This window comes from Boleophthalmus pectinirostris, unplaced genomic scaffold (assembly GCF_026225935.1).
Source record: "Boleophthalmus pectinirostris isolate CB_2022bp ecotype Guang Dong unplaced genomic scaffold, ASM2622593v1 HiC_scaffold_13, whole genome shotgun sequence".
Lineage (NCBI taxonomy): Eukaryota > Metazoa > Chordata > Actinopteri > Gobiiformes > Gobiidae > Boleophthalmus > Boleophthalmus pectinirostris.
The window spans coordinates 3,564,465-3,577,905 of NW_026571036.1; the positions used below are offsets into that span (position 1 = coordinate 3,564,465).

The following is a 13,441-nucleotide window of genomic DNA, read 5'->3' on the forward strand; positions in this document are numbered from 1 at the left end:
TCAAAAAAGAGGTGGTCTCGATTCACTTAAATCCGCACCTCTGGTGTGAACGTGAACCCGAGTCCAAACCATAGACAGCAGGTCCAAACGAACTATTCGAAATGCATCATGGGAGAAACGCGTCTCCTTTGCCTGTAATGACGCGCTGTACGACTCCAGCGCAGTAACAGATTGTTGTCCAGACGCACGCGATTCATTTTCGAATTATTTTACCAACAATGGCCAATAAAGAGAATGTAACACTCGAAGATCAGAGCAAGTCAAAAATGGGGGTGTGTACTTCTGTTCAGGACCTGCACAGAGGTCCCGGTGTTCCCCGTGATCGAATCGTTATCCGTTTTTTCCGTTTGGTTTTGGAGACAAATAATGAAGAAAAATGTTGTTTTTCGTTTTCTTATTTTTGGTTTTATATTGAAAAACGAATGAACGAATGATACACGGATTTTTCTTTGTGAGTTTTTTGTGTTTTTAAAATTATTATTATTATTATTTTATTATTATTATTATTATTATTTTATTTTTATTTTTATTTTATTTTTTTGTTATGTGTGTGTTTTTGACGTCCCTGGTATGTATTTGAATAAGTTGAATTAAAAAAAAAAAAAAAAAAAAAAAAAAGGAAAGGAAAACGTTTGAATTTGACTTATATTGAATTTGACCATAGATGGCGGCACTTCACATAAACAAACACCATTCCACCGCGAAGAAGCCGATTCTCGTTTTCTATTGGCTGAAGGGTCCACGCTCTCCGCTGATTGGCTGCTGCTTCGCTCAGCTGTTTGCCTGTTACGTATCGTGCACCATAACAAAGAACATTTTTGCGTTTTATTCACAATTTCCCTTTAAATACTTAATCCTGCTCATATTTATTTATTGCGCATATAGACGCGGTTTTCCGGTTTACATCGCCGTTATCATTTGTGCTTTTATTGGTGTGATTTGTGAGATTTTATTTAAAGCTACGTGTTAGCCTAGCAGGGGGCTAAGCTAAGAGCAGCGCCGCTATGTCACGCTGAGCAGGAATAAAAGTGACCTTGGTGGGATCTACTTTTGTCCGCGGAGTTTCGGGGCCGTGCGCGGGGGGACATGGCGTCTGCTCGGTTGTTTTGCACGCTGGCCCCGCGCTGGTGCAGGGCCGCGGCGGTGGGGAGGGGGGGGACGGGCTGCAGGCGGCACGTGAGCGGGTCCGCGCGGAGGCTGCAGGGCTGGATGTCCGCCTGGGTCATCGACGAGTACGGGACCAACGCGGTGCTCCGGTGCGCCGAGGACGTGCCGGCCCCCGCGGTGTCCTCCCCCACCGACGTGCTGATCCGAGTGTGCGCCACCAGCCTCAACCCGCTCGACCTGTCCATGAGAGGTGAGGGGGACACTGGGAGATACTGTGGGACATGTCTGCTGGGGACGCTGGAAGACACTGCAAGACACTGGGGGACATATCACTGGGGGACACTTGGGGACACTGCAGGACACTGGGAGACACTTGGGGACTCTGGGGGACACTGCCTGACATGTCTGCGGGGGACACTGCGGGACACTGGGGGACACTGGGGGACACTGGGAGACACTGGGAGACACTGGGAGACACTGGGAGACACTTGGGGACACTGGGGGACATGTCCTCCAGCAGACACTAGGGGACACTGCGGGACATGTCTGCTGAAGACACTGCAGGACACACTGTGGGACTCCGGGGGACACTTGGAGACACTTGGAGACTCTAGATGACACTCGGGACACTTGGAGACACTTGGGGACTCTGGGAGACACTTGGGGACTCTGGGGGACACTTGGAGACACGAGGGGACACTTGGAGACACTAGGGGACACTTGGAGACACCTGGGGACTCTGGGGGACACTTGGAGACACTTGGAGACACTGGGGAACAATGGGAGACACTGCAGGACATGTCTTCTGGGGACAGGCTAGTCAGGGTGTCCAGACGTCCCTATTTACCCGGGACAGTCCCAGTTTTGAGTCCTGTGTCCCCTGTCCCAGCAGATTTGTCCCAGTTTTGTACAAGAAATGTCCCGGGTGTCCCTATTTTTGACCAATTTGACACCTTCCAACAGTAAACAGAGGCATAAATTATCATTTGTTTAGGAAAAATACAGAAAAGCTGCTTAAAAATGACCAAAACAGAAAGAAAACATGACTATACTGACTCGTACATGTTCATGAATGGGCCGAGTGCAGAACAGTTCTCCTTAATTACGCACTCGTTTCACAATTTTATTATTACCGACCACCACAAACCAGGAGTGTCCCAGTTTTTTTCTATTGTCATGTGTCTGTGTGTTGTTGCTGTCGATGTCAATCAAGCTCTGTGTGCTTAAAAATTAATTTCCCACTGGGGACAATAAAGTTTAAAGTCTCATCCTAATCACTTATCACTTTTACGCCAGTGTTCTGTCACTGTTTGATTCGTCTTGTCGCTCTCGCTCACAGGAGGTTACGGGGCCACACTGCTGAAGCTGAGGAGAGACCCCTTGTCCCTGGGGGGCGGTAGTGAGTTCCCTCTGGTGCTGGGGCGCGACGTGTCTGGTGTGGTGGTGGACTGTGGAGCCGAGGTCACGCACTTCGGACCTGGAGATGAGGTACAGACCTAAACCTTTCCCAAACCTTCCACAAACCTTATCTAAATCTTGCCCAAACTTTGTCCAAACCTTGGTTAAATGTTGCACAAACCTTACTTAAACCTGGTCCAAACCTTCTCCAAATCTTGCCCAGACCTTGCCCAAGCCTGACCCTAACCTGACCCGAACCTGACCCAAACCTCGCTCAAACTTTGCCCAACTTTGCCCAAACTTTGCCCAAACTTTGCCCAAATCTTCCCCAAACCTTACCCAGACCTTGCCTAAACCTTGCCCAAACCTTTCCCAAACCTTGCCCCAAACCTTTCTCAAACCTTGCCCAAACCTTAACTAAACCTTGCCCAAACCTTGCCCAAACTGGACCCAAACCTTGCCCAAACCCCACCTAAACCTTGCTCAAACCTTGGGGGCACCAGTGGCAAAAACTCCCCAAAAACTTCTCATTCTCGTAGTTCCAATCTCGTGTCTCGTCTCGTACTGTGGAAACGCTGTATCTTGTCCCGTCCCTCGTACAGAGTCTGGACATCGGGACATAAATCACCATCAATTACAGCAGGAGTTTGCACTTAAATGTGCTGTGGGCATATTATTGCACAGCTGCTTTTTTCACAGTTTGTTTGTTCATCCATTTTGCACAGTCGGATTCTGCATCGTAATCTCCAATCTGTGTAAGAGGTAATACAAATAATACAGAACGACAAACGCTTAACTGTAATGAAATCACATTTTACCATTCATCTAGTGCAACTATTTTCTTCATTATTTGTCTCCAAAACAAAATTAAAAAACAGATTCATTATTTTCAGTTTTCGACTTTTGTATTTAAATGGAAAATTGAAAAAATGGATAACAGCCGTTTCCCATTTCCGTGACTTAAACTGCGATGCTTGGCTGAACCAAGACTAAAACAGGTCTGAACCAGGTCTGAACCAGGTCTGAACCAGGTCTGAACCAAGACTAAAACAGACTGAACCAGGTCTGAACCAGGTCTGAACCAGGTCTGAGGACTGAACCAAGACTAAAACAGGACTGAACCAGGTCTGAACCAGGTCTGAACCAGGTCTGAACCAGGACTGAACCAAGACTAAAACAGGACTAAAACAGGTCTAAACCAGGTCTGAAACCAGGTCTGAACCAGGTCTGAACCAGGACTGAACCAAGACTAACTGAACCAGGTCTAAACCAGGTCTGAACCAGGTCTGAACCAGGTCTGAACCAGGTCTGAACCAGGACTGAACCAAGACTAAAACAGGACTAAAACAGGTCTGAACCAGGTCTGAACCAGGTCTGAACCAGGTCTGAACCAGGTCTGAACCAGGACTGAACCAAGACTAAAACAGGACTGAACCAGGTCTGAACCAGGTCTGAACCAGGTCTGAACCAGGTCTGAACCAGGTCTGAACCAGGAGTAAACTAGGAGTGAACTGGTCTCAGTCCTGGTCTTGTTCTGATCTCAGTCCTGGTCTCAGTCCCGGTCTCACTCCTGGTCCTGGTTTTAGTTCTGGTCTGATCCTGGTCTGAGTTCAGGTCTCAGTCCTTGCCTGGTCCCGGTCTGGTCCCTGTCTCAGTCCTGGTCTCAGTGCTGGTCTGGTCCCGATCTCAGTGCTGGTCTCAGTCCCGATCTGGTCTCAATTCTGGTCTGATCCCAGTCTCAGTGCTGGTCTCAGTCCTGGTCCTGGTCCCGGTCCCGGTCCCGATCTGGTCTTAGTCTCGGTCCTGGTCCCGGTCCCGGTCTGGTCCTAATCTCCGTCCTGGTTTGGTCCCGGTCTGGTCCTGGTCTCAGTCTGATCCTAGTCTCAGTCCTTGTCTGGTCAAGTCAAAACCAGGTCTAAAACGATGAAACCAGGTCCAAAAATTATGAAACCAGGTCTAAGACGACAAAACCAGGTCTAAAACAACGAAACCAGGTCTAAAATGAGGAAACCAGGTCTTAAACGATGAAACAGGTCTAAATCGAGACTAAACCATGGCTGAAATGGTTGTAAACGCTGCAGTCTTTGTTGAAGTTGAGTGTATCGTGTTGTGACGAGGCCTCACACAGGCCCGGCCCCGCGTGAGCTCATGAGGAGTCCGGTCTAAGAATAGTCTGGTGTGTTCCAGGTGTGGGCGGCCGTGCCTCCGTGGAAACAGGGCAGTCTGGCGGAGTTCGTCTCTCTGTCTGAATATGAGGTGAGTTCTTTGTGTTTGTGCGCGCCAGTCTCCTGCTCAGAGCCGCGAGGTTCATCACAAACGAGTCAAAAGTGCACTTTGAACGGAAGCAATTAGCAACTCACCGAGGCTTTTTGAAGTGCCATCATTTCCTCCACAAGTTTAACAAAATGTCTCCTGTCTCGTTATAAAATGCTTTCTGTGATTCTTGTATTAATTTGTCAGTTGACAGGCACATTGTTATGGGCACTTCTCCTCGATGCTTTCAAAATGTGCCCTTTGAACAGAATCCTGATGTTAAAACAGAAATGGCAACTCTAATTTCAATTGCAAAGCTTGTCACAAAAATCACAGCTGGATATTTTCCCAACTTGTTTATTTAATGACCGAATGGAAGCGGATACAAGCGGTCGAAATGAGTTTCCTCCGCAGGGTGTCTGGGCGCTCCCTTAGAGGTAGGGTGAGGAGCTCGGAGTAGAGCCGCTGCTCCTCCACGTCGAGAGGAGCAGCTGAGGTGGCTCGGGCATTTACTCCGGATGCCTCCAGGTGCTTTTCTCGGAAGGAGGCCCCTGGGAAGAAGCAGGACACGCTGGAGGTACTATGTCTCTGGGCTGGCCTGCGAACGCCTCGGGGTCCCCTCGGAGGAGCTGGGGGAGGTGTCTGGGGTGGAGGAAGTCTGGGAGTCCCTGTTTAGACTGCTGCCTGCGTGACCCAGCCCCGGATAAGCGGTTTATTTCATTTATGTAGTTAGTTTTCAGTGGGACAGTGTACATTAATAAACATTACATTAATATAAGATGGTAATAAGCTCCGTAAAACTTCATAAATTCATGTGAAAGTACTTTATTTAAAATACAACTAACATTCAAATACACAGTTATATATTTACCGTATTTTTCAGAATGTAACGCGCACTTAAAATCCTTTAATTTACTCAAAAATCGACTTGCACTTTATAATCTGGTGCGCCTTATGTATTAATTCTGTTTGCATTTACTGATCACTTATAGTGCTTACAGTTTATGCAAATGAGCCGTGTAGTTTTAAGTTTTGTTTCTGTAAAATGTAAACAAACGTGCACAAAGCTGCATTAAACACATTATTACTCAATGTATATTTGAGTCGTCCTTGTAGGGAAAAATAAATAAATTATCCACCCACATTCACATTCACCAAGACAGGGAGGCAACGCCGGGAGAATTACTCCACAATCTTCCATCCATCCATCCAGTGACTTCAGGAAAGTTTCATGGTGCATCCTCCCGGTGTCACAAGTTTTTCTTTCACTCCAAACTTTCTTTCTGCTGAACATTTCACGACTTGCAGCAGGACAGAGGCTCTTTCTGCAGGAGACATGCGCAGTAGAGCCAAGTGACAGTGGTACAGGAGGAACAGGAGCAGCAGATACTCACACACAAGACTAGAGCGCCCTCTTGCGACTTCAGTGTGAAAATTTTAATATATAAGTCACAGGAAACGCCCAAACCATGAGAAAAAAGTGCGACTTATAGTCCGAAAAATACAGTACACTGAATACATTTTAGCCTTCTAGCGTGTTATAAGGTTAACCTACATCGATGATATCTAAGACCTCTTCAGACATGTTTTTGATGAGGGTTATAGAGTTTTTGTCTGCATTCAGACTGGAGCCTGAAGTGACCCAAATTAGATTTTTTGGCCCCTATGTTCCTGTATCTGATCTTTTAATGTCAGTCTGAACGACACAGATCCGATTTTTTCAAATTTGACCCAGGACACTTGGATATGTGCTCCTGAAACTGATACATATCTGATCTTTTGACATGTGACTTCAGTGTGAACGACCAAAGTGCATTCATCCACCTACACATTATCAACAAGACACAAACGTCACTATTCTGCGCTGAAGTAGGAGAAAATCGTTAATGAACTCCGTGTCACTGAAGCGAAGCACATCACCACTCACCACTCTTGGCTCCGTCTCCACATCCACACGTTCCTTTCAAAACGGACGTCGCTGCCGCTGTCCCACAAAACGACACGACCAAAAACCTCGTCCTTCTCCTTCTCAATCTCCTCCTTAAAACAAGTAAGTTGTTCATGTTCTGGCTCCGGTACGAGAGGAACTTTAAAATCTCCAGGTGCTCAATGCTGCGTCCATGTTTGGACAACTTCCGTAAACACAGAGACGCTCGCTGCGGTTGACGTCGTCGTGTCTCCAGTGTCACATGCGGGACACTTTCGGGCCATTTAATGTTCACACTGGAGTCACACACAAGTCACATTTAATTGGAAATGTGAACGACCTCGAAAAAACATTGGATTTCACACAAAAAAATCGGAATTGAGCGTTAAGCCCTGCAGTCTGAACGTAGCCTTAGTGACCTCTCTTGGGCCCCTCCCCTTTCAGTTTGCTGTATGATTCTGTCCAGTGCTCCACCCACAAAACTACGTCACCCATGCTCTCCCAGGTCACAAGCTTTGATAAATACACAAAAACATGATCCAAAACTATACACATCAACTTCATAAACCTGTTAGGATATGCAGTAGTTTCATTAGTGGGCAGGTTGGGGAGTGACGTAGTGTGGAGTGTCTGTTATGTGTTATCAAAAAAATACTCTCTCTTAAAAGCCGCCTGACCCGCACTCGGCTGTAGGGCCTGGGAAGTGTCACCTCCGGGTGGACCGGCGGCTGTGTACAGACGGCGCGGTGCTCCTCGTGCGAGCGGCTGCGGCGCGTCTGAACGTGCGTGTTTGTAAAGGGCTTCTGTCAGCAGCAGCAGCAGCTCCGCGCCTCTCATCTGAATACAGAGCACATCGCCCCGGCGGCTCTTATGTAACTACAGTCTGGGCTTTCATTAGCGCCAGTCTGACACAGAATCAACAGTGGCACCAGGTCCACACACTCACAAAGATCTCAGTGTGCTGGGCTTTTTTACAGATCCTCACATTCTCCTCACAGTGAACACACTAATTGGGTTCAACTCTTTATTCGCCGACCTCACACATTGTCCACGTATTGAGTTATTTACTAATGAAATCTTCTTTTTTTTTTGTTACATCATCCTTTATTTTGTTTTGAGTTTTAAAGCTGCAACCTGTAACGTATTTTTTGGACTATAAGTTGTACTTTTTTCGTGGTGTGGGTGTTTCCTGCGACTTCTTCTGTATTAAAATGTTTTTGGTGAAGTGTGGAGAGGTTCTAGTCTTGTGTGTGAGTATCTGCTGCTCCTGTTCCTCCTGTACCACTGTCACTTGGCTCTACTGCGCATGTCTCCTGCAGAAAGAGCCTCTGTCCTGTCTGTATCATGTCAGTCGATCGCACCGTTACTTCTGCACCACTGAACGATTTAACATTTAAACAAACTTATAAAGACAAAGACTGAGAAGACTGAACACAAATGCCCCCGAAAACAAAATCAGATTTTGCAGATTACAAACTGCAAGTCGTGAAATCTGCAGCTGAAAACAGAAATCGAGCAGCAGAAAGAAAGTTTGGAGTGAGAGAGAAACTTGTGACACCGGGAGGATGAACCATGAAACTTTCCTGAAGTCACTGGATGGATGGACAAAGTCTGGACTTCAGTGACACCGAAACCATCCTGTCGGGATTCAGAAAGACCCGAATAATTCTAACTGGAACTGATGCTGAGTCTGACGACAGCGACACAGAAGAGTTTGCGTCGCTCTGTTTACCTCCGGAGGTCGAGGTCGAGTTGTTCAGAAGTGACACCGAGGATGAAGAATTGAATGGATTTAGTGATTTGGAGTGAGATGGAGAGTTTGTTAAACTTGTTCTGTTCTGTTGTTTATGTTGTAGTTTATCTGAAGAACTGTTCATATGTGACGTTAACAGTCTGTTCTCTGTTCTATTGTTACCTGGTCCCCGAAGGGTTGACCAGATTTTCATTGACCCTGTGTGTCTGTGTGTGTGTGTGTGTGTGTGTGTCTATCCACCCGCAATAATTCTGCCATTTATGGACTGATTTTTCACCAAATTTGGTACGTGGGTCAAGCCCTCGTGCCCGATGCCGCAAAAAAAAATTGGTGACGATCCGAGGTCATTTGATTTCACACGGGTCAGTTGAAAGGTCACGTCATTATAAAGGATCAGCAATTTCGGCAATTTCTGAACCATCTGCAGGCTAAAATATTAACACAAGTTGGCACATACATAACCGGGGTTTGGGCTGGACTTCTCATAAGCCCCGTCCCGATGCCTTTTGGGGGACCAGGTTGCTATCTCTGATTGCTCTTGTTTTTACTAGAACTTGCCTTAAATTTGCCCCCAAAATTGCGATTTATAGTCCGGTGTGACTTATACATGTTTTTTTCTTCATTATGCATTTGTTGGCGGGTGCGATTTATACTCTGGAGAGACTTATAGTTTGAAAAATACGGCACAAAAACAGGTAACATGGTGATCTAAATATGCTTGTTTTGTATTATTACCCCATAGAAGTGTAACACCTCCTCTTTAACTTAAAAGATTTCAGCGGTCTTAATCTGACGTGAGGATCTGACTTTTGGGACCTCAGACCTGTTTACTTTAATTGATTGAATAATTATAATAACTGTACGTGTGTTTGTTTTTGGCTCAGGTTTCCCACAAGCCCCAGTCCCTGAGCCACACCGAGGCGGCGTCCATCCCGTACGTGGCCAACACGGCTCTGTCTGCTCTGGTCAACGCTGGAGGTCTGTGCGAAGAGACGTCACACAACAAGAGGTACTTCGCCCGCCTGCTCCCCTCTGACTGACTCTGTGATAGAACGTAAACATACTGGAGATATTAGGGCCCGACCGATATGATACCGATAAAACAGGTGCCGATATAACAGCCAATATGTTTAGTGATGTAAAAATTCACTCTTAAATCTTGTTCTGATTCTAAAACTTAGAACTTTACTCTATTGGATTTTAAATTGGGTTTATTTACGCTACATTTACTGTTATTTTTTCTCTTTAGGATCATATTTAAAGACAGTAGGTCAGTTTAATGCCATTTTTGCATGACATTCTAGCCTGTAAACTACAGTTGTCAGCCTTTAGTGGGGAGTCTAAATGTGGTATTCACAGCTCATTTACATATAAATGCAGGTCCAGTAATGTGTATACAGCCACTATAATCACTTTACAGTTGTTTGTATCATCAGTCATCAGTCGTCCAGGTAGAATCAGTGGCAAAGGAGAAATCCAATTTGTCAACTGGACAAACGTTAATTTAGGTTGAAAACGTTTTGCAGCTCATCCACTTCCAGTTTCTCCTGTGCCAGTTTGCAGTATGCCAGTGTAAGAGAAAACAGACTGTTTATGTGTGGAAACTCACAGCAGCTAATCTCTAAACAATGAGAAGGAATGAAAAGAAACTTCATTTGCAACACTCACCGCTCACACAGGCTCCTCTCGGATCACAAGTCTTCATAAATAAGTGTCCTTTTAATCCTGACTCAAAACGATGTCCGTAAAAAGAATATAATCCAGCGTGTTGACAGCAGCTGCGTGCGTCCTCTCTGCTCTGCACTCACACTTTGATAAAAACAAGCTGTAATTTTGTTGCTCGTTTAAACTGCGCTGAAGTTCAAGTTACTTTTATTTATAGTTAATATCTTAGGTCAGACAGAAGAGTGTTTAAAGCCGGCACCTCAGAGGGATGTTAAGAGCGCACTGGTGTAAACAAGAGCACGAGACTCTGGGGGTGCGTTCAGGAGCAGTATGGCGTCACAGATGCAGACAAATTACTCCGTAGGTATATATATATATATATATATATATATATATATATGTATAAATATTGATGCGGCACCACATATTAGGACATTTTTTCATGTCTGTGAATTGGATTAAATGGACGTAATAGAGGGTAATAGAGAGTCTAAACTTTATAATGAGTTATAACATGCCCACGGGGACTATCCACTTTTGGCTACAATATGTCTCCAAGGGCCAATATTGGCCAATGGATATATCAGTCGGGTCCTAATATATATTATCACAAATGTACCATTTTGACACAGCATGTTAAAGTCAATGTTAAAGTTAAGGGTTGGTGATATCGACAGAAATCTCAATTCAAACCAGTTTTTAAAGAAGACATTGTGCTTGTGTGTGTTTTATACAAACAGTTTTAATCTATGACACCCATGGATCATTATGTTTTCATTTGGACATTTTAAATCACAATGTTGATCTAAAACAAATTCATAAAAGAAACAAGTTTACTAGGCGTGTAACGGTACGCAAAAATCACGATTCAGTACTTACCTCGGTTTTGAGGTCACAGTTCAGTTAATTTTTGGTTCAGTTTGTTTATTTGTGTTTTTATTAAACCAACAATTTCTTTTAACATTATACAAACGGGGAAATAAAATAAATGCAAAGTGCTGCTTGGTAATACTAATAAGACAAATAAAATATTCTCAAATAAGCAACAAATGTTTGAAATGTTACAAAAAATAAATTCCTTGTAAACGGTAAACAAAACTTTTCAAAAAGTAAAGCGCAGCACGAACAGTTCCAGCATGACGTCAAGGCGGCCACCCTAACTATAAAGCGCTGCCCAATCACGGACAAGTTCCCTCATGAATATTAAAGGGTCCAGCCTCCGTGTAGCTGCACATGTATTGGAGGAATGTAAACACACACTAATTGCGAGAACTCACTCGTGCACAGCCCTGCACCGAACCGAACGTCCCATAACGAAACGGTTCAGCACCAATACATGTACCGTTACACCCCTAAAGTTTGCTGACTGCCACGTTCCTGTTGGCCCCTCTCGTGGATAACTGCACATCACTCTAGAGGAGAAGATTTTTATTTTGTTCTACATGTATCACTGAAGAAAATAAAGAAAATAAAACAGATCGCTTCAAATACAGGATTCTGTTCAAACTTCACATTTTACCCACGTCTGGAAGAAATGACAAAAAGACTGAACTCTGACCTGACAAACAAATACAAGCAGCACATTTCAGAAACTCAAAACTACAGGGTTAGATGTTTTTTATGCAGAATAAGACCTGAGATTGTGTTTGTTTGTGGAGGAAATCACTGTACTTGAAAAACCTTTGTGATTTTCTAATTGCAATCCATTCAGACTGCAATTTTCGATTTGATTGCGATTGCTTGCGCAGCCTTGGTATACAAATTCACACAGGGCAGGTTTTCTTCTCTCCTTGTCTTGTTTTTGTCGTTTAAATCATCTGTGTAAGTCTGTAGCTTTTCTCTAGACCTAACATCCTCCAGCTCTTTACCTGCGGGGCTCCTCTCTCTCCTCTCTGTGTCTGTGCTGCAGTAATTCTCTAACACTGTGCTTGCGTGTTTGCTCGCAGAGTTCTGATCACCGGGGCATCTGGAGGAGTGGGCACATTCTCTATACAGGTAAGTGCTTCTATATAGGGCCGCCTTTCTCCTCTCACCTCGCGGCATTCAGCTCAGGAGAGTCCCCACGGAGCTACATTCACTATGAGAGCTCCGAGTGCATTAAACAACCGGATTTAGACCAAAACCAATTAAACAACAAAAGTGGTAGTACTTTCTTTTCTCTTCCCATGTGGACTTATATCTGTATGTTATTATTATTATTATTATTAATCCCTCAGTGGTCCAGGTAGGTGTGGTCATTCTAAAACATTCAGGAAAGGTTCATTTCTGTCCTGTGAATGGGACTTTTTGTAGTATTTAGATTTAATTCTAGGTTTTAGGGCTGTGCCAAAAATCAAAACATCGATTGACAGGTCAGCGGCCAACGATTATTATTATTACGAGGATTTATGCTCTTGTTTAGGAAAAAGCACCTGAGCTACAGCACGTCTCTTTATGTCTCCTCACATGTTCATGAGTTCTGACTAAATGTTCAGTCTCTCTCCCTGTATCTACTGTATCTGCATCTGTCTCCAGGCCTTTTTATAGTTCAACTCAACGCACACTGCCGCCTTTGCCTTGTCATCGTCAATTTTGATTTCTGGATCTGCATCAAGGGCTATGCATGGCGAAATAATTCACTGCCTCACTGCTAGGATTTAAAAATGGAGTTTGTGTAGAGAAAATGAAGTGAGAAAGCAGAGCCCTGGAAATATGTAGATGATTAAATAAGGGCTGTGACTAATCACTGCATTTATATAACGCCTTTCAAGATACCCAAAGTGCTTTACTGTTCATTGTTCATTCACTCCACACTCAGTGTTGGCAAGATACTATTGTAGCCACGACTGCCCTGGGGCAGACTGATGGAAGTAAGGTTTCCAATTTGTGCCATCGGCCCCTCTCACTACCACCATCACTCACGCACACACTCCACTTTCTTACTAGGCAATGTGGGTGAAGTGTCTTGCCTAAGGACACAGTAACAGTTTTTTGCTCCTGATTTTCTCATCCAAGTACTGACCAGACCCGGTCCTGCTTAGCTTCTGAGATCTGACGAGATCAGGCTTTGACAAGCTGATATTATTGTCTCTGTCACTTTCCCTTGTTGTCTGTATCGGTTCAATATGTAGTTACAAAATTTTGGAGGTGCACGTCAGTCGATGCGGTTGGGGGTTCAAGGATGCAGACGATTTGATGCACGAGCATAAATTGGGCCTCTGTGTGTGCGTCTGTGTGCGTGTTGCCGTCTGCCCTGCCCCCCTCCCTCTCTCATCCACCCGCAGCTCCTCTTTCTTTTCTCTCGTGCTTCTCATCTTTGTAATTTATAATCCAACGGAAAGTAAACGACCTCACCATTT

At 44.7% G+C, this 13,441-nt stretch overlaps 1 protein-coding gene across 1 annotated transcript in view; it reads left to right on the plus strand.

Moving 5' to 3' along the window:
* The first annotated feature begins 765 nt into the window (after positions 1–765).
* The window catches only part of LOC110175657 (reticulon-4-interacting protein 1 homolog, mitochondrial-like), a 44,744-nt gene continuing 32,068 nt past the window's right edge, over positions 766–13,441 (plus strand). The window contains exons 1-5 of the mRNA XM_055149443.1: positions 766–1,357; positions 2,447–2,595; positions 4,693–4,761; positions 9,323–9,447; positions 12,050–12,098. Coding sequence (XP_055005418.1) covers positions 1,087–1,357; positions 2,447–2,595; positions 4,693–4,761; positions 9,323–9,447; positions 12,050–12,098 — 663 coding nt within the window. The 5' untranslated portion in view covers positions 766–1,086. The remainder of the gene's footprint in view (positions 1,358–2,446; positions 2,596–4,692; positions 4,762–9,322; positions 9,448–12,049; positions 12,099–13,441) is intronic.